The following is a 21456-nucleotide window of genomic DNA, read 5'->3' on the forward strand; positions in this document are numbered from 1 at the left end:
ATGTTGGCCAATGAGAGGTCGGCTTCATTTTCCTCCGGACTTGGGACAGGGGCAGTCATGGCGCCACCCGTGAGGTACTGCATCCCCGGTAAGTCAGCGGTGCCCAGAGCGAATCCTGGGCAGGGACGGAGGCAGGAGGGCCCGACGACCAACAGCTTCTGCGGACCCGTGGCTGATGCAGCGTTTTTTCCGCAGGCGAACGTCTGTGTAACTTGGAAGAGGGCAGCCCCGGCAGCGGCACCTACACCCGGCATGGCTACATCTTTTCGTCGCTTGCTGGCTGCCTGATAAAGAGCAGCGAGAACGGCGCGGTAAAGCGGGCGGCTTCCCCTCTTCTCCGTCTCTGCCTTTTTCTTAGGCTGCCTTTGATTTCGCAGTTCTTAGGCAGGGGATCTGCGGGCGCGTCTTCAGTGCCTCGTTCAGTAAACGAAGTTGGTCTCTTAAGTTTTAACAGCTGTGGTCCCCGCTGCCGGGCACTTAGCCATCACAGAACAGTTTTGTTGGTCCGGCTTGGTTGTGTTGCTGACACTCGGGGAAGCAAGTTGGGGGAAGAGTGGAGGCGAGCTCAGCCCTGCAGTGAGCTGAATCCTGTCCGAATGTCGCCTACCTCTCCGACTTTATCTCGCTCCGCTACCCGCGCCTCACCCTCTGCTATCTAGTACTACTGGCTTCTTTCAGTGTCGCCAGTGCGCCACAGAGCCTTTGTACACACGCCGACTGGAACACGCTCCTCTCTTCCTTGCCTATTCAATTCCTACCTACCCTTCAGATAGCCTCACTAGTATCACTTTCTCAGAGAAGCTGTCCTAGCCACTAGTCGAAAAAAGTTTTGTTTTTGTCTGTTTTGTTGAACACTCACAAAGAGCTGTATTCTTCCCTTTCTAAGCACTTAGCTCAGCATGTAATTAAACACTCAGTTATATCAATAAGTTCCCCATTAGACCCTTCTCCCGTAGACTTCATGAAAGCAGGCCTCACTCCCATAACTTCCGCGCCTAGCACAAGATAAATGCTCAGTAGATGTTTGTTGAATGCATGATTAATATTATTCTCCCTGGTTCCAGAGGCTGATCCACGATTAGCTCAGGATCAGATAAGCAGTTCTTGAAGGAGCAGCTTAAAGACACGGAGCATAGTAGAAAGAGGATTCAGAGTTAGAACACTTCAGTATTGACTAAACCTTGATTCTGCTTTAGATAAGAAACTTAAACCCTCTGGTTTTAGGTTCTTCCTCATCTATAAAATGAGAGACTTTTTATTCGATCAATTTGGGAATTTCCTTAGGATTTGAAAGTTTGTTCATTTCATAGCTATACATATAGCTATCTATGGAGCATTTTCATGTGCCAGGCACAGTGCTGACCTCTAGGGATGTTGTAATGAGCCAAATACACATGGTCTCTTATCAGGGGGCACAAACACAAACTGTAAGCAAATATATGCTCGAATGAATGTATGCTTACAAATGTGATTCCTGCTCTGAAAGAATATTACGGGGTACCATGAGAACATGTAATAGGCAAACCCACCCTAGTCAGAAGTGACATTTAACCTGAATCTTTAACCTGAATATTTATATTTATCCTGAATAAAGGATAAATAAGAGTTGAGTGGGTGAGCATAAAGAACAGGTTGAATAGAGATCCTGAGATGGGAAGAAATTTAGTGAATTCATGAAACTGAAAAAAGGCCAGGAGAGCTGAGGCATAGTGAACAAGGTGCCATTATGTATGCTATTATATAACATTTATTTGGAAATTCTAGCCTGTCCAATAAAATGACAAACAGAAAGAAAGATAACTTTGGAGGAAAGAGTCACATTATCCATGATTACAGGCAATATAGTTGTATGCCAAAAAGCTCTAAGAAAATCACCAGAAAACTTAGAACTCGTCTGAAATGGTTAGATTATGTCTTCTAGCAGCTTTCTTCCTGTGGCCCCTTGGCCATCCTATAGCCTAAAATGTCTAAGGCTTTCTGCTGTGGACTGCAAATGGATCTGTAGTCCACCTGCCCTTGTGACCCCAACTGTGGCCCATGGCATTCCTATATTATTCTCAATCCACAGACACTTTTACCCAAGACTTAGCAAGGATATTTATGTTTTATTGTTCTCTCTGTAGCTTCCTGTCATATCTGTGATGAGAGAAACAGAGTCTCAATTACTGCCAGATGTGGGAGCTATTGTAACCTGTAAGGTAAGTTGGTCCTAACCTCCCTGCTTAGGATACTGTCCAATGCTGAAATAATGATCATTGTAGAGCTGCACTGTTCAATATGGTAACCAGTAGCCACATATGGCCATTTAAATTTAAATAAATTAAAATTAAACAAAATTTAAAATTTATTTTCTCACTTCCACTAGGTACATTTCAAGTGCTCAGTAGCCACAGGTGGTTGGTGGCTGCCATATTGGTCAACACAGAATATTTCTATCATCACAGAAAGTTTTACTGGACTATGCTGGTCTAGAGATTTCTAGGATAATGATCAATGAGGTCAAGTTCAAGCTTGCATAGTTCTTTCACAGAGCTGATTCCCTGAGTTTGTAATTTTTTACTTTTGTCTGGGAGACAGGGGCACCAAAGGGTGATAAGGAAGCCCTTTTTTTTTTTTTTTTTTAGTATTTATTTATTTGGTTGTGCCGGGTCTTAGTTGCAGCAGGTGGGCTCCTTAGTTGCAGCATGTGGACTCCTTAGTTGCAGCTCGAGGACTCCTTTAGTTGTGGCTTAGCTCCTTAGTTGTGGCAGGCAGGCTCCTTAGTTGTGGCTCACGGGCTCCTTAGTTGCAGCATGCGGGCTTCTTAGTTGTGGCATGCAAACTCTGTTGCAGCATGCATGTGGCATCTAGTTCCCCAACCAGGGATTGAACCCAGGCCCCCTGCACTGGGAGCACGGAGTCTCAACCACTACACCACCAGGGAAGTCCCAGAAGGCCCATTTTTGAACAACTGAAGCAAAACTCTCTGCAGAGAAACAAAAGATTTGATAAAGTCTTTGAGGGAAAGTACACATTAATGCGATACTGGTCAGTAACTATAACATATCAGTACTCCCTGCCCATCCCCACTCTCTGCCAGTTAAATTAACTTGCAGCTCTTAGTTTTTCTCTATAAATTTCTCCAGCAGAAAATCTATGTGGGGATTCCCTGGCGATCCAGTGGTTAGGACTCCGAGCTTTCACTGCTGAGGGCGTGGGTTCAATCCCTGGTCAGGTAGCTAAGATCCCGCAAGCTGCGAAGCGTGGCCAAATTTAAAAAAAAAAACAGAAAGGGAGAGAGAATGTATGTGTTATTTTGAAAATAACTGGAGAGGCAGTGATCTAAATATTATGCAGCAGCTGAAATGGAGACTTAAATTCTGTTCACACTACAGGGCTCATAGTAAGATCTGTTAAAGGACTAGCTAGATTTGCTATATACTATAAATACCCTTGTGTATTTATGTTAGACTTGTATATTTTTCAAAACCTATTCCATCTTATTTGATTTCCACAGTAACTCTATTAAGTGGCCAGAGTGGCTCTTATTCCACTTTACAAATATGACTTATACAGGGATAAGTAGGAGTTAACTTGTCTTAAATTCTATACTTAGTAGGGTTGCTTGGACCAAAATCCTAGTTTATTCCCGCCTCCTTCAGCTGCCAACGACTAATACTCACTCTAGTGCTGCTCTTTTCTCTATTGCACAGGTCTCTAGCATCAATTCACGCTTTGCCAAAGTACACATCTTATATGTGGGGTCCACACCACTTAAGAACTCTTTTCGAGGAACTATCCGGTAAGAAGTATTTTTGTCTTCATATTTGCCTCAGCACCTGGAATGAGATTAGGATAGAATGGGAGCCTGGAATTTTTAGGAACAATTACATTCTCTATTCCTGCCCATTTCTCTCTTCCTTTGTGCTTTGATTCTCCCCAGGTAGTAGCCAAAGAAAACGTTAAAACATGTGAGTTAGGACAAAAGGAAAATATTAATGAAATAGGGCTTTAAATAAAACAAAAAGGGTTGAGCTAAGCTGGAGATTAGCATTGTAGGGATCATTCATAGCAAACAAAGTAGAAAGCATTTTAGGAAGTACCTTTCTTTCTTGAATTTAAAATCAATTAAACCCAAGGACTGTAAAACAATAAAAAGGGTAGTGGGTGAAATGGTAAATTTTTTTCCTATGGGTTCTTGGGAAGGGACAAACAATTCTCGTGAGCTAGATAATTTAACATCTGAGGCTCTTTCCACCCTCAGGATTCTGTGTTGTTCTGTGGTGCTTCTGTTCAAGCTCTCCTAAGGCAGTGAAGTTCCTTATCCTTCCCTGCTAAATCTGATCCACTTTTCTGTAGTGGGAGGTATTGATATTGCTGCTCTGTGTGATCCAAGAATGGGAAATGTGGTTTTCTCCTCCAGGAGAGGACTAGGGATACATCTTCACCCTGCTCCTCTGGGTGGCCGCTGGGTCCCCATTAGGACTTGTTCTCTCTGCTGTTGTAGCTCTTTGTCTGCCAGGAGTCTGCAGGATAATTCTTTCTCACAGATAATTAACCTTTCTGTTAATTCTTTTTTCTTTATAGCAAGGAAGACGTCCGAGCTACTGAAAAAGACAAGGTTTGTTGGTTGGTTCTTTTTTTTTTTCATGGCTTTAGGAATCTCAATCCTTTTAAATTATTCCAGTGAATTTGAAAAGTCTATGGAAATGTGGAGTCCAAGGAATTTTAAGGTGTTCCCTTCTGGAAGGTGTGGAATTCACTTCACTGTCCCTTTCCTCTTCATATCATTTTTGTTCACTTTGTTGACCAGAGAGGGGCTAGTTTACTCTTTGCCTTTGAAGCCACGTATTTATTCATTGCTGTTTCCTCAGACTTACTCTGGAGCCTTTCAGAGCAACTATAGTACTTTTGTCCAAGTCAGATTCCTGATTAGGTTACTGAGTTCAAAATCTTTCATTTATGTGATGATGCCACAGAAACAATAAAAGTTGTTGATTGACTTGAGTAGTGATGACTTCTACCCTCTGAGATTAGAAGTTGACTCGTTCTGCCAGGGGTGTTAATAGTTTCATGTAGACCTGATTCGGAGCTTTCACTTAACACTTCTGTTCTTTCTTTACAGGTTGAAATTTATAAGAGTTTCCGCCCAGGGGACATTGTCTTGGCCAAAGTGGTATCCTTTATTCCCCTCAGACTTGTGGTCCTTTGTCAAAAGAAGAAATGGAAGTAGAGAAACCACTCAAGTGGCTATGGGAGGGATGGCTTATAACTCTGTTTTCCTTTACCAGTGTGATGTGACTAGATCTCCCTCGGTGATGCACAGTCCAACTACCTCCTAACCACTGCTGAAAATGAGCTGGGAGTGGTGGTGGCCCACAGTGAATCGGGTGAGTTTGTCCATGCTTCCACATGCTTACCTTTACCTAGGAGCTAGGGTTTGGGATTAGTCCATTGTTTTCCCTCATTTCCCTTGTTTTTTAATTATCTAAAAAGCAATACTAGTGTAGATACTTACTACTGAGATTAGAATGATTTTCCTTATATAATCTAAGGAAAAGAGGCGCTCACTCCATAAATCAGTGGCATAAACAAGGTTTTTTTCCTGTATGAGGTGAGGTTCACTAGGCAGCTTGGTGACACTTCAGTTCATACCCAGCTGAAAAGAGAAGAGTCTCAAGCAAATATTTGGGGTCCCATCTCCAACTCCACCTTTTCCCTTCCAGGTGTCCAGATGGTTCCCATCAGCTGGTGCGAGATGCAGTGCCCTAAGACCCACACTAAAGAATTCCGGAAAGTGGCCCGAGTACAGCCTGAATTCTTACAGACCTAAGAAGCCACACTTTACCCCATGCATAGGAGTAAGCTCTTTCCAAGAGTACATGTGTGAAAGTGACATCAGGGTGCCGTTGTCTTCATTCAGGCACCTGGGGCTGGCCAGCAGCCACCTCTAGAAAAATCTTACTCTATAGGCAAAACATTTTTCCTGTGAATCGTTCAGTGGATTTTATCCTCTTGAGTGATAAATTTCTCTTTTGGAGGCACCAGCAAACCAACTGTATGATGGTGGAAATAGCCTGTTCTTTCTGACAGTCTTATAAATATGTATTTTTTGCTGTGAAAAAGAAAACATTTTTACGAAAAGAATTTTATGGTTTCTATTGAGTAGGGAAAAGAATCTAAACAGTGTCATGACATTTAGAGCAGGGTCTTGCCTGGTGGCACCGATTAACAGACATGTGTTATATGCTTTCTTGCTCTAGACAATGCCTAATTGCCAATCTTTTTTGTATATTCTGATGTACATACTTTTGCTTATTGAGTACTTGTTATGTGTCAGGCACTAGGTTAAGTACTTTATATACATTCCCTCATTTAGAGAGATTATGGTTTAGTGAAAATGATGGGACACATGTGGTGATTCAGGTAGCATGTTAGTAATTCTGAAAGTAATTTGGTAAAGAAAGTATTACTGATACAGTAGATACTCCAGGAAATGTTAAATCTGAATCGAAAAGAGGTACAGAACACTATCATGTGAAGTGGCCAGGAAAGGATTTGTAACATGAAGTGAAAGGAATTAAAGAACTAAGATAAGTGAGGTGAAGATATTCAGAGCAGAGAGAGAAGCCCAAGCAAAGTGCAGAATCAGGAATGTACACACAAGCTTGAGGACAAGCAAAGGATGAGGGTTAAGCATGGGGAGGTTGCAGAGAGAGTGAAAGGAGAGATGAATTATGTCACTTCTTGAGATGTTATTAGGGAGCCCATGTCTTCTCTGTGAAGTGAGAATGATTGGGGTAAGGTTTAGAGTCATCTCACCTGGGTTTGTGTCCTCTCATTGCCTTAAGCCGGGTTATACGTTGTTTTGTTTTTTTAATTGAAATTTTTATTGACATAATTGTAAGTAATTGCAGTTTTAAGAAATAATACAGAGATCCCTTATGCACTTTTTCCAGTTTCCGCCAGTGGTGACATTTTGCAAAATAATAATATGCTGTACTATAGCAATCAGGATGTTGAACTGATACTTAAGCAAATTATTTATTTCTTTAAGTCTGTTTCCTCATCTGGAATAGTATGACCTCATAGGATTATTACGAGGAAATGTATAAAAGTGGTTAGTACACGCCAATATTACTGTGATATATTACTGTTGTTATTATATAACTGATGGCCTTCTATCAGGTATCTACTAAATGCCAGGACTTAATGCTAGATACTTCAGTGTAGTTTGTATTGATATAGTCAGTCTCCTATTGATAGATATTTTTAAACTTTTTTTCTTTTACAGACAGTGCTGCAGGGAAAATCCCTATACCATATATCTTTGTGCATGCCTATGATTCTTTTGCAAAACAAATTCCTAGCAGTATAATGCTGAGTAAAAGAATATGCACATGTAAATTTTTGGTGAGATTCTCCCTTATTGCCTTGCAGAAAGATGCTACCGATTGATTTTCTCAACAGTGTTAGCCATTTTACTTACGTTATCTCTGAACTTCACAGTGACCCGGAAAAGTAGCAATTATTTCCACATGTTACAGATAAGTAAACTAAGGCTTAGAAAAATTAATAAATCTCACAGACATCAAGAGGCAGAACAGTGTTCAAACTCAGATCTGTTTTACTGTAAAGCCTGGGCCCTTCCTTCTGTACCATGGTGCCTCATTCTTCCAAGTATTGAACAGAAACCTCAGGCATGCAATTAGAGGCTCTCCAAATTGACATTGGTTAATTATATGTGCTTGTTGGACATCATTCATTCATTATATAAATATATTCGAGCAACTCCTCTGCCCACCACTGCTCCAGGAACTAGGGAGTAAAGCAGTGAACATGATAGAATCCTTTCCTTGTGGAGCTTACATTTCTAGTGGGGGGGGGGACCATTGGTGGGAGGGGAGACAAATGAAAAGTAAACAAATACGGAAATGTTATAATTTCAAACAGTAATTTTAAAAAGTGTCATAAAGAAGAACATTTGAAACAACTGGGTAATGGCCTTCTGATTTGCTGCGAACCCGGTTAGATTTTCTCACCCTTAACCATGCAATATTGTATTACATGTTTGTTAGTTGTGTGCGTGTCTCCCCTACTTACCTTAGCTTTAAGGGCAGCATGCTGTCTTCTCTATCTTCAAATCTCCAGTACCTGGTACTGTGATTAACACGTAGCAAATGCTCGATAAAAATTTTTTGAGTGTACTCATAGCTGACTGAATAGCTATGCCCAAACAGTGATTGATATGTAGTCATGGTGATATTTGTTAATCTAGAGACAGGGAGGATATACTTTCTGTGCCTTGGAAAAGTGGTTCTCAGCCTGGGTTAGGTGAACTTCAAAATTGCCTGTAAGTGGTAAAGGGGTAGCAGGGGGAGTGCAGGGGGAAAAAAAGACTGCAGGTGCCCTAGCTCTGCTCACAAATCTCATGGTTGAACCTGTGGGTGTTAAGGGTTTGTTCAGCTCCACAGGTGATTCTGATGTGCTACTCTGGCTAAGAAACACTGTCTTGGAGGGATAGTAGTTGTTGGCCTCCTAGCCATAATGGTAAATGAGGATGGCTTTCTGTTATTTTCCTGCCCATAAGGCAGGAGTTCTAGCCAGGAGTCTAAGTTGCAAGGAATGGAGACTGCTGTAAACTCAAGTGATGTCAGGACATAGAGTAGTAGTAATCAAAGCTGATCCAGCCTGATTTGGGTGAAGAGCACTTGATCAAACAAAATTACCAACTTCTGGTCTAAGATTTAGTACAAGCTAAGTAAACTAACATCCCACCAGGCTACTGGAGACTTAAATTACTAAAGGTCTTCCTAGGATTAATGTGTAGATCAAATAAAAAACTAAACTTGAAAAGCAAGATGCTTAAAAGTACTTAAATTTTAGAATAAGAATCTTTGATTTAGCTGCAGTAACATTCATCTGGGTTCCAGTACTTAGTAGTGTACCTTCTGGCAAGTTTCTGTTATCGTTTTCAGCATGTTTCCCCTTCTGTAAACTAGGGATGCCAGCCCTTTCAGAGGTTGTCAAGATTGGAGATTATGTAGGTAACGTACTCACCCAATGGCTAGCATAGAGGCACTCCATAAGAGCTTTATAGATGGTGTTGCTTGCTCCTACTAGAAGAGAAAGGCATTATGGGCTTTCTCATGTTCCAGTGATCTTTTCAAAGGCCTTAGAGAAAAGGTAAACGTGAGTAGTGCCCCTTCCCTGTTACGTATATAATTAGTCGGCCCTCCCTATTCATGGATGTGAAACCTGTGAATACGGAGGGCCAACTGTACTACTTAGTTTTACATAAGGCACTTTAGCTTCTGTTAGTTCTGGTATCCACAGGAGTCCTGGAACCAGTCCCCCACTGCAGAGACCAAGGGATGACTGTGTATCCCTTTTCTCCTGCATGTGTAACTTTTGAGGATGTTAATTAGTTGACTGATAGGGTTAAAATTTTAGGGGCCAAAAAGAAAGGTGTGAATCAAGTTTAAAAGTTACTAACAAAAAAAGGGTTGGCTTTTTTAAGTCTAGTAAACAAGCATTTACCTTACTCTAAAGAGGGCATAATAGTTTCAGAATTTGATTTTCCAGTGTTCGGTAACCAGCACCACTGAGCAAGAGCTGTAGAGAGGCAACAGGAATACAGAGTTCAGCTCTCCAACACTGAAAACCCAATGAGATACATGATACTTGGACCAGGCTATGTAAAGTTGTGACTGGTTGTCCTAAAAGCTCTTAATCTGTCATACAAGGACTTGGGTAATGAGAGACATTTCAAGTTGAATGTTTGAGTTGATTTCCTCAGATAAGACATACCACACATGACACAGAAAATATTGCACATCACTCCTTTATCATACTGACCTGGAAAAAAGATCTACTACAGTTATGCTCAAAGGAGTACTGGGCCTAAGTGGTGGGCCAAGCAACTGGAACATGATTCAGAAATCAGGCACAGTGAAAGACACACTTGGATGTGATCAAGAGGCATTCCGCTGCCATAAAACAATAAGGCGGGGGAGGGATTCTAAAACACACAGCAGGATGAGCTCCTACACCTTAGGAGTCAAGAAGCTTATCCCATGACGGTGTAAGGAATGGCTCATTTTCTGATGACCACATGTGGGAATATTTCAACCGCCACTAGAAACCCCAGAAGGGTTTTTTTTTAATTTATTTATATATACATATAAATTTTTCTTTTGTAAAAGTAAATGCAACACATAAACATTCAGGATTGATCCCAATCTTTTGGAGTCAGGGAGGAAGTGTTTGACTGAATCACCATGCAGGTTACATTCATCTTCCACTGGAATGACTAGAGCCCCCAGTCACCTGAAAAGAACAGTGCCCAGCTAGCCTCTGGGAACACAAATAGGCACTCTTGCTTCTCATTGGTCACACCTTGGCATGGTTCCTCCCTATCCCCTACTCAAGCAGGTCCTTAGTAATAAACAAACCATTAGCAACGCCCCGCCCCAGTTACTACCTCTCAACGCTCTTGGATAAGTCTTCCCTTGGCTTGGACTGAGGACCATGTCCCAGAGGTGCCATTCTGACTAGACTGTATGAAGGGAGTGGGTGCAAGAGAGAAAATGGCTAAAATGAAATTGGGAGCCACTGCTCCCCATCCGCAGCTACAGCTTAAGATGCCTAACAGATGTCGTCAGTGTGACGTGTGCAGGGGAGAGGTGCAGAGGAATGGATGGGCTTGGGAGGAAGGGTAATCCTTGGGAAGGTAATCTGCTGCTCGACCTCACTTCTTGGCCTTGCCCTGGGCAGCCACAGCCTCCATGGCTTTACGCACGGTCTCTTCATCACCCAGGAACTGCATTGGCTTGATGGGCTTCAAGTTCTTGTCCAATTCGTAGACAATGGGAATGCCAGTCGGCAGGTTCAGCTCCATGATAGCCTCCTCGGAGAGACCTGAAAATACACCCCGCTATGATCAGTCAAGCAAGATATGAATCCACAGACCTCTCCAGCGTTGCTATTCATTCTCCAGGTTGGGAAACAGGTCCTCCAAGGACTTTCGTAGGAATTAAAACAAGACAACCTTTCTGGTATTTGTCATAGCAGTAATGATCTGTGTTATAGTAGATCGCTCACCCAAGGAATGCCCCCGTAAGTTATTTCTCAGTCACTGAAAAGCAAGAAAAAAGGATGAAAGGTATGTCTCCCAAAGTGAGATCTGGAAGCCCATAGTAAAGCAGGACTATACATATCTCAAATGTCCTATGTAGTCCATCCAGGCTGCCAAAACTCAGCACATCTGGGCCTCTAGGCCCTTGGGTGAAACAATTTAAGATGCAAATTGAGATTCATCTGTGGAGTTGAACCAGGTTGTGATTAAGAAGGATTTTTATCAGCAGTTTCGACCGGTAATCCTAGTCTAGAGGTAGGCATCTCAAACTTCCATGTGTATCTGAATTACCTGGGTGATAGATGCATCTTCTCCATCAGGTCTGAAGTGGGGCCTGAGGTTCTGCATGTGTAATAAGCACCCAGCGGGGTCCGGCCGCCTCTGCTTCTGCAGAGGATGCTTTGAGAGACAAGGATAGAGAGTGTGTCTCTACTAGGAGACAATCTGGACTGTCTCTAAGGCTAGCAACATGTCCAGCCCTTTCCTGAAGGTCTCCTTCGTACTAAATAAGTCCAGATTAGTGACAGTTCTGCTTTAGCCCTCTTTGAGGGCCCCTCTGAAAAACGTACATACCCTCCAGATGCTTGACGATGCCCCGAAGGCTGTTGCCATGGGCTGCAATCAGTACTCGTTTCCCCTCCTTGATCTGGGGAACTATTTCTTCATTCCAAAAGGGCAGAGCTCTGGCAATAGTGTCCTTCAGACTCTCACAGGAGGGCAGCTGATCTTCAGTGAGGTCTGCATACCTACGATCCTAAACAACAAAAAATCCAAGCGTATCAGTTATTACCAGTTGCATCCATTCTGCCTATTCCTCATCCCCTGAAGGATCAAAGTGATGGGTGAAAGTCTCTCACCAGGGCACTGAGAGCTTGGGAAAGGGGATAATTATTATCCTGCCCCTCCCTCCCCCATTACCCTCCATAGGGAAGACTGACAGTTCAAAAGAAACATAACTTAGGAAAGGAGAAAAAAAAAGGCTACAAGGCTCTAACCAATTCACTTTATCTTGCAATTGGCTTAGGAAGGCCCTATCAGCTATGGATGGGTTTTTTTAAAACATGGCAGTAGATGTAAAAAAGGTATATTCTTTTTAGATAAACAACATAAACTCTTAACTAAATCTTTTAACAAGTGGAGGTCATTCCTTTGAGAAAGGGGATTACAATTAACTATTTTAGGGAATTCCCTGGTGGTCCAGTGGTTGGGACTCTGTGCTTTCACTGCCGAGGGCCCAGGTTCGATCCCTGGCTGGGGAACTAAGATCCCACAAACCCCACAGCCAAAAAAAAAAAAAAAAAGAAAGAAAAGAAAAAAGTAACTATTTCATCATAAATTAGAAACTCAGTGGGTCTAGGCAGACCCTAATAAAAGCTAAAACACTGAAGCCCAGATTCTAACACCCTGGTCCTGGGTGGAGCGAGCCAAACCTCCATTTGTCCATACCTTACTGATGTTGCTATAGAAGGGATGGTCGGGCTCCATCGGAGGTGGTGGGACATCATAGGAGCGCCTCCAGATCTTTACTTGGGCCTCACCGTGCTTGGCAGCAGTTTCTGCCTTATTGAGGCCAGTCAGACCCCCATAGTGTCGCTCATTAAGGCGCCAAGTCCTCACCACTGGCAGCCACATCTGGTCAATGGCATCCAGCACTGTCCAGAGGGTCCGAATTGCTCTCTTCTGCACTGAGGTGAAGCAGATGTCAAACTCATAGCCGGCATCTGGAAATTATAAGTTCAAAGTGATAAGCTAATCAGGTCCACTCTAGAGCAAGAATTCTCTTTCTTTCTTTTTGGCCGCACCATGTGGCTTGTGGGATCTTAGTTCCCCAACCAGGGATTCAACCCGGACCCTCGGCAGTGAGAGCTGTAACCAGTGGACCACCAGGGAATTCCCTAGAGCCAGAATTTTCTTACATATAAATTTCATCACGTACAGACAACCCAAATGAAAATTATTTGGCTAAATATTTTATTTTGTACACCCTAGCAGGAAAAACAATATTCTGCCTTCGGGGAAGATAAAATTTGTTGATTTATGTTGCAGTTGACAATATACTTCCCAGTGGTTCCCCAATAATTCATCTAACCCAAGGCCCAAATGTACTGTCAACCAGCTAACCTGAGATCTGGGCTACTTTTCCTAATCCCCAGAGTGCTGTGATCAAGCACACTTTAAGAATTTATTTGCTTTAATTCTTTCAAGGTAAAGATTCAAAAAACTTGGAATCTCTTAATAAATATAATAGCTAGTACTTATAGAGAGCTTACCATCTGTCAGGCACTGGACTGAGTACTTTGTATGTGTTTTATTTAGTCTTCATAACAATCCTGTAAGGTTACATCATTACAACCCATCTCACCAGGTGAAAATAGAAACTAGAGGAGTTAAGCAAACTATCCGAGCTCACAGCTATTACACAAAAGAGGTTAAAACCCAGGTTGTATGACTCTAAAATCTAACTCACAGGGGACTGCCCTGGTGGCGCGGTGGTTAAGAATCCACCTGCCAAGGCAGGGGAAACGGGTTCGAGCCCTCGTCTGGGAACATCCCACATGCAGCGGAGCAGCTAAGCCCACGAGCTACAACTACCAAACCTGCACTCTAAAGCCCGCGAGCCGCAACTGCAAAGCCCACGTGCTGCAACTACTGAAGCCCGTGCGCCTAGAGCCCGTGCTCTGCAACAAGAGAAGCCTGTGCACCGCAGCAAAAAGTTAGCCCCCGCTCGCCACAACTAAATAAAGCCCGAGCCCAGCAACAAAGACTCAACGCAGCCAAAAATAAATAAATACATCAATAAATTTATTTTAAAAAAATCTAACTCATAACCACCACCTCTAGCTATCTCCATAGTTTGCTAATTTCTAAGGATCCTGATGTTTGTATTTTAGTTAGAACTGTCATTTCTGATTGATAATTATTAACATACTTCAGTCCTCTCTAACCTCTGGTCTAGGAGAAATGGGATTTTGAACTCTCAACAATCAGGACACAGCAAGAGCTCTTAGAGGATGCTGATAAAACTAGTTTGTTGCATGAAATTATACCTTCCCTAGAGTATGGAAATCACATCACAACCTCTTCATCCACAGTTCCTTTCTGCTATTGTCAAATTACCTCACTATCCAGGGAATATAATCTACCTACGTCAATTGTTAAACCAAGTTTAAGAGAAGCCACTCATTGGAGAAAGAGCAAATGCTGTGCACTGTCTGATGCATTTGTAAATGGACCTCTCCTCCATACACAGCGGTTACTGAGGGGTGGTATCAAGTTATATTGGCCCAACCAGTAAGTTACAACTATTTGTCTTCATGTTTCACAAACGATTATTCTCCCTCCCACTTTAATGGGGAGATGGCCCTTTCCTTAAGTAGTGGACCAGGAAAACATTCCTGTTTTCTTCCATGAGGCTACAAGGCCCTCTTTGAAATTCAGCACAAACTTTCCTGCACATTGCCTCATGTTGAGATGGCCAACAGTAATTAATGAAATGTGAAGTGAATTTTCCTGCCAGCCGTTCAACTGAGAATAAGGCCAGTAGGAACTACACTGATGGGGGAAGGGAGAATTAATCACCAAGAAACTCACCACAACCCACAAGGGAAAAGACACAGATTTCATCACTAAGGCTCACTGACAAGTGCGAGTAGACTCACTTACCATCCCCTCCCTAATCTTATGGGGAGGAATGGCTCCCCAATAAAAGGGAGTCACTGGGAATTGAGTATCCACAGTGCAAGCCTCAGCTCCCATGCTGAAAAGCTATTGGTTGTTTCACTGCATTTTCCACTTGCAATGGAGTGCTGCACATCGGATACACAGGTCAGTCCCTGAGGAAAAGAGCAGTTCCCCTTACAACTCTTAACAGAGAACTCTAAATCCTCTTCCTTCAACTTGGCCATCAAACAAAAGCATAGTCTAGGCCACTCCCAGGGATGGGGTTAGCTGGTGTTGTGCAGTGTGGACTCCATCCGCCCCCCAGGAGCAAGACGGCATGGGAAAACTCAGTTCTTGGTAGCTTCCTCCTGAAATCATTCAAGATTTTATAAACCCTATAATACTTAAAGCCCTGGTGAATTTAATGTTATTTTAGGTCTTTAACAGTATTAGATTATTCATATGGTCTTCATCATTCAGTTTTTGCTTTTGGTCTTTCACTTTTTATTGAATCATCTGTGATGCCCCTAAACAGTTATTAAAATTTTAAATGGGATTTCTTTTGAAACTAATGCTACTAACATTTACTTAAAAACTGAAATAGGGTCTGTTATTTTAAGATATTACAAGTTAAGGCATTTGATCAGTCTTTAGAGGACAGCTGCAATTTGCTTTGTCCTAGGCTAGTCATCAGCAAACCACCACAGACCCATACAGTTCTTCCTGCCAGACAGCAGGAGAGAAAATGGCCTCCTTTACCAGCACTTTCCCTATCCTGGCCTCTCCTAACCGGTATGAGGTCACACCAGGCCATCCCAAAGTATTCACACACATCCCCAGCAGGATTACATTTCCCATACTTTCCGAACCTTTGCTTCATTTCTAAAGGATCTACAGTGAAGGCAAGAAGCTAGAGAGAGCAAACTGGGGCCAAATACCTGATTCACATCAGCCAGGAATCAGTGACCCTTTTTAATGGCTGCTGCTTTGTCCAGAGGTTAAAAGGGAGCAGGGAAGGATTGGTGGAAGCACCTCCTCGGTCCAGAGACGCTTTGAATTGCTGGCAGCAGGGAATGCTTCCTTATTAGCGCTTCAAAATCACAAAGAGCTGTCTGCCAGCGGGGGCAAGCCTGGGTAAGCCAGCTTATCTCATTGCCACTTCCACCTTTGCCCAAACAGCCTACCAGTTCCTCGCACTTACCCGGTACTCAACCCCAGAACAGAGGCCAGGGTGGCAGACTAGGAATAAGATGTGACCTTGGACAAGTCACCTTTCCAATCCTCACTTTCCCAACTAGAAAAGAGGGCCAGGGAGGGATGGGAAGGAGGGGAATAAAACCTGTATAATTTATAGGGCTGTGAAGAGGATCTACTCAAATCATTCATTTACTCAATTACATTTGTGGACGCATTTTGGACACAGGATTTGCAGAATGCTGGTAAACAGCATTCTACACAAGCACGTGGATGTCTTTGTACCTAGAGCCTGCTGGTCGTCCCCCGCCCCTCCCCGGCCCCGGGGGCCGCGTCACTCCCCCGCAGCGGGGAGAAGCATGTGGCCTGCCGCTTCACCAAGATCCCCAGCATCCTCTTGAGTAGACTTGGTTATAGCTGCTGGAAGACACCGGGCATCCCATTTAGCAACCCGTCCCCGAGTTACTAAGTGCTCGGACTAGGAAAAAGGGGACTTTCTCAAGGCTGTGTCGTGGAGAGCGCAGCTGCGGAGCTACCGCCCGGGTCCTCTTCCTGGCACTGCCCCTCACACTCCGCTGGGTGACCTTGAGCAAGTCGGTCCCCCACCCTGGGCCCATTTTTTCAACTGTAAAATAAACTGTTGGAGAGAAGGGGCTCACCGAGGGGGCGCGGCGCCTGCCCGAGCCTTCGCAGCCCCCACCCACTGCCCCGGCCCTCTCCGCACCTCGCAGCGCCTGCCCACCGCGCTTCGCCTCCTCGTGCCCGGCCGGGCTCAGGTCGGCGTCGTACCAGCCGCTGAAGCGATTCTCCAGGTTCCACGCGCTCTCGCCGTGCCGGATCAGCACCAGCTTGTAGGCGGCCATGGCTGCGGCTCGGGGTGCGGCGCAGACTGGGGCTCACCGAGATTCCGGAGTCGCGGCCTTACCCCGGCCGCGCCTGCGCGCTCGCGCTCCACCGGCCCGCTCCCGCTCACTTGCTCAGCCAAATCTTTCCACTGGCTCGGGGCCGTCCTCCGCCCGCCGGATGTACGCATGCGCCCCGTGCGGACGCTGCAGCCGCCAGGGGGAGGGGGCGCCCTCCAGAACGCCAGGGCGCATGCGGCCTCCGTCGTCGGCCCCGTGTCCGCCGCGGTAGTCACGGAGCGCACGTAAGCGCCGAAGGGAGGTGGGACCTTCGGACTGTTCCCGGTTGTGCCCGCTGGCCGGAGTGTGGTCGTATTGCCGTTATTCATAAGCCCTTCGTTGTAATCAAATGGTCTTTTATCATTTGAATCGCGCTTGGCTCGGCCAGGTCACACTTTCCCATCCATACGCAGGGTGTGATTCACACACCTGTGTTACAATCTTCACTCTTCCATTTTATTCGCTTTGTATTTCGCTTAACCTCGCTCAGCCCCATCTGTAAATGGACGTAGTAAATACTTAGCTGGTGCCTATCTACCTGGAAGGTGCTCAGTAAATGGTGGTTGTTTCTATCTCATTTCCATGGACACTGATCTCCATAACGACACGGGTTCTGACCGCTGGTTCGAAAGCCACGCTCTTTATCTAACACACGGCCTTTTGTCCCACCTTCTTCTAGTTTCTCACAGCCTCTGGCCAGTGCTTCCTGGACCAACCACAGTGAAGCAAATTCTAGGCCGATCAAACACTCCAGGAAGAGAAGAGTTACTGCCTGTGCCTGCCCTACACCCAATCACAGTTTCAGTATCTGCTTTATCTGGACAGCTCTCTGGTGCCCATGCCCCTTTTCCTGGTTTATTTCAATCTAGCCACTTTATTGAGCACCAAACATGAATCAGGCAGTGGGCTAGGGTCAAAGATGGGTTGAATGTGTTTTCTACCCTTCATAGCAGGTGGAGTGCAAATAAGACCCACATGGAAACAGCTAACAATGAAATTGTGCCGTGTGCTATACTTTGACAGATTATAGAAAAATTTTCAGCATGCACTCGTAAAGCACCTACTACATGCCAGGCAGTGTTATGAGTGCTTTACAAACATTAGCTCATTTAATCCTCATATCCTCATGATGACCTTATGAGGCTAGTACTATTGTGTCCCTATTTACTGATGAAGAAACTGAGGGATGAAGTAATTTGTCTAAGGTTATAGGAACCAAGATTCACGCCTAGTATGGCTGGCTCCCAAGTCCACGCTTATCTGACCTACTACTCTCTGCGGCCTCCACGTATTTGTTGCATTTTAGGCATTTGTTGACTGAAGAGTGGGAAGGTTTGAGAGGCAGAGAAAAGGCACTTTGGGAATGACATGAACCAAAATACATAAGACTGGCTTTTAGATATGTCATCTACTGTTTGTGAAAGTTTAGCGTGTCAAGTGTTTTAATGTATTATCTCAACCTTCCAGCAATTCATATAATATAGGTACTATTATAGCTCCATTCCACAGATGAAGAAACTGAGGCCCGGGGAAATAATTTGTCCAAAGTCACAGCTCGGAGCAGAAGTGAAGAAGAAACCAAGATTCAAACCCAGGCAGGGCAGTGGCCTAGCGTGCACTCTAGCCACACCTTCCTCCTCTGCAGCTGGGAGAAGATGGAATTCAGGAAGGTGACTGGGATGCGGTCCAGCACTAAAAGCTGCACTTGGAGCTTACAGTCTCCCAGGGCTGCAAAGCAAGAACTGTCCTGGAAGGCTTCCTTGTTCAAGCTCCTGGCATGGCCCACATGGGGGACCTTGGAAGAATCCCTCTTTGGAAGTTCTCCCTCTGGTCATTCCTTCTGCTTGGTCATCCCAGTACTGATGCCCAGGCCCTCCCAGGGTTTTTCACACCAGCAAATAGCCATAAATAATAATAATGTATTATTAATAATAAATACTATTAGCAATGTGATCAAGAAGACAAAAAAGATTTAATGAGGTACCGATTTAGAGCATATGAATCTGAGGGTCTATGGACAGATTTTCTCTCCAGGAGGATGCCTGGTAAGGGATCCCTTGCCCACTGGGATTGGAACTGAGCAGATAACTAGGATACTTTGGGCAGGAGGCCAAGGGCTTCTGTGCCACCAGCCTTGGGAAAGAGCCCGGGAAGTCCTACTTTTTTGCTTTCACCAACCCCCTCTGCCTCCAGAAGGGATCTCTCATCTCCTTGGAGTTCTGAGGAGCTCTGATTAACTCACAGCATATCTACCTTGGAGCATCAGAGATTTTTTTATGTATGTGTCAGATCCACTCAACTAGAAACTCCTTGAGGGTGGGTACTGCATCTCTATTTTATACACCCATACACAAGCACTAAGCATGATGCCTTTGCCCATGGCCAACTCCCTGAGTGTCCTTGAGTGTCAGAGCTAGGAGAGACCTTGATAATTCTCCACTGCAAGTCCCCACCTCCAGCCACCTCCAGTCCACATGTAACAGATGAGGAAAGTGAGGTGAGCCTTTCAAAAGCACAGGAGATGAGCAGGGGACTGGGTTCATAAGTGAGAAGTCAGAGGCGATCCACGGAGAAGGGCCCCAGAGTTGGAGCTTGCTGTGTCAGGGAAAGGCAGGAGCCTGGAGAAGTCTGGAAAAGAAGGGGGCTGGGGGGAGCCACGTGAGGACTGTGAAGGCTTTGCAGCTGGAAGCCAGAATTCCTGGGCAGAGATTGGGATTCATTCAGCATCTACCACAGCATCACAAATCTGGGAAGAAGCTTAGAGCCTATCAAACCAAGATTTCTCAAATGACAGTAAAGGGTAAGGATAAACCAGTGTATGTTGCCCTCTACTACTTTTTTTTTTTTAAATCTTAATTGTTATCTCTCCTGAACACAAGACACACAGACATTTGTCAGGGCTGATCCCTGGGCCCTTCTAAAGAAGTGGGTGGATACAGGAGCGCATTCACATAACCTGAGAACGGAGCAGTGTGAAGGCTCTGATCACAGCTTGGGGGCAGCTTGGGGAACAGCCTGAGGGACCCACTGCACAGCTCCCAAACAGGTCACCTCCTTCCCTCCCTGCCCGGCAGGGAGCAACGATGGCCAAATAAGCCCTCCTTCCTGCATGGCGCATGGGGGTGGGGGCCTGTGCTCCAGAGCCTTCTTTACTCTCATCTCCTGGTCAAGGACATTCATCAGTGACAGCTCTCATCTCTTCCTGGGGCCCCCAGCCAACCTCTAATCCCTGAACTCTTAGGGCAGACAGCCTCCCTTCTAGCTCAGTGCTCTAATTCCTCAGGCCTCAGGGAAATTCCCAGGACTCGAACAGCTTCCAACCACCAAGCTTGTTGGTTCAGCTGCTACGAAAAATCAGATAATCAGTGATCACAGCCCTATTGCCCCCGCTTGTCCCTTAAAATAATAAAGGCCTCTGTCAAGCTTCCCTTCCCATTTATTTTTTTCTGCAGAAGGGTAACGCCCTTATCAAGTACCAAACATTCAGTGAAGGACCCGATTTAGAATCCCCGTGGGGCGAACCGCGTTTTCTACTGGGTGGAAGGTGGGGCGGGCGGCTGCCGTTCAGCCCACAGGACTCCCCATCAGGACGTCTTTATTTGTTCAACATCTTGCAAACTCATCGCGTGATGCTCAGATCTCCCCAGCTCAGCTGGTACCTCAGGAGGAGAGGACTCCTGCCTTGGAAAGTGAGCCCAGATGATTGTGGCTTATGTCTCAAGACTCTGAGCTTCTAAGAGAGGAACTAGGGCTTCAAGGAAGGGTAAAACACATGCTTCACAGCCTTCTACAGTTGCCATCTGAAGATAGAGCTGGAACTGGCTGGAACTGGCTTCCTACAGCTCCCCTGACAAAACCCTTTCTTCTCCAACCTCAAAACCCAGCTTCAGACTTGAGTGTCCAGCCCAGCCATAGTAAAAACCCTTCTCCAGGGATTATGGAACTCTCAGTCTCTGAAAAGAAACCACCAGGGGTGCACGAGGTCCTCTGCCTCTAGGCCCTGTGTGTAAGAACTATGATGATAAAAATGCTCAAAACAGGGCAATAAGCCAACCCGTCTATTCTCCTTCACATCAGACTGTTTTCCCAGTTTCCCAAACATAGACTCCTCTGTTTCTTTGGATTAAATTCTAAGTGTAAAACAGACATCTCATTAATTTGAGATGTCTGTTTTTTGTGATTAGCAGTAAACTTTTGATGTTTGACTACATGGGGTTTTTTTTGGGGGGGGGTTGTTTTTTTGTTTTGTCTTTTCAGCAAACACGATTATGTATCCTGGCTCCACCCTTACCTTCCCAGAGCAGTTCCTCAGAGCTATCTGAGAGGCTGTCTCCCTGGCTATAGTCCTCAGTAAGGTGCCCAGATAAAATTTCATTCACTCCTAGGTCTTATTTTTGACTTGACACGTGACGTTCCCCCAGGCCGGGACCTTCCCCTGCTATACAACTAATTTCCCTTGTCCCTTATTGGGATCACCCCAGGCCCAGGATTTGGAGGGAGATGACAGAAACTGGACCTTATTGCCACTGCCTGGACCAGGCAGGTGTCTCGCCCCAAACAGCCCCTAAATTCCTCTGGAGATTT

At 44.8% G+C, this 21456-nt stretch overlaps 2 protein-coding genes across 6 annotated transcripts; one reads left to right on the forward strand and one right to left on the reverse strand.

Annotated features, from left to right (window-relative positions):
- Positions 1 to 33: 33 nt before the first annotated feature.
- Positions 34 to 6126, forward strand: EXOSC1 (exosome component 1). 5 transcript variants are annotated; one of them, XM_065894257.1, is made up of 8 exons: positions 34 to 88; positions 196 to 311; positions 2124 to 2198; positions 3693 to 3781; positions 4567 to 4600; positions 5105 to 5155; positions 5285 to 5369; positions 5706 to 6126. In XM_065894257.1, the coding sequence occupies exons 1-8, from the start codon at positions 58 to 60 to the stop codon at positions 5810 to 5812; spliced, it is 588 nt and encodes a 195-aa protein (XP_065750329.1). In that variant the 5' UTR covers positions 34 to 57; the 3' UTR covers positions 5813 to 6126. The 5 variants fall into 5 exon arrangements, with proteins under 5 accessions (XP_065750329.1, XP_065750330.1, XP_065750331.1 ...); XM_065894258.1 differs by lacking the exon at positions 2124 to 2198 and having other exon boundaries at positions 58 to 88; positions 5706 to 5812; XM_065894259.1 differs by lacking the exons at positions 5105 to 5155; positions 5285 to 5369 and having other exon boundaries at positions 58 to 88; positions 4567 to 4604; positions 5706 to 5812.
- Positions 6127 to 9807: 3681 nt separating this feature from the next.
- Positions 9808 to 16950, reverse strand: PGAM1 (phosphoglycerate mutase 1). The gene is made up of 4 exons (XM_065894110.1): positions 16695 to 16950; positions 12563 to 12837; positions 11690 to 11870; positions 9808 to 10899 (listed from the first exon to the last, which is right to left on the reverse strand). Exons 1-4 carry the CDS (start codon positions 16831 to 16833, stop codon positions 10730 to 10732), a joined length of 765 nt encoding a protein of 254 aa, XP_065750182.1. The 5' UTR covers positions 16834 to 16950; the 3' UTR covers positions 9808 to 10729.
- Positions 16951 to 21456: the final 4506 nt, after the last annotated feature.

Source organism: Phocoena phocoena, chromosome 16, assembly GCF_963924675.1.
Source record: "Phocoena phocoena chromosome 16, mPhoPho1.1, whole genome shotgun sequence".
Classification (NCBI taxonomy): domain Eukaryota; kingdom Metazoa; phylum Chordata; class Mammalia; order Artiodactyla; family Phocoenidae; genus Phocoena; species Phocoena phocoena.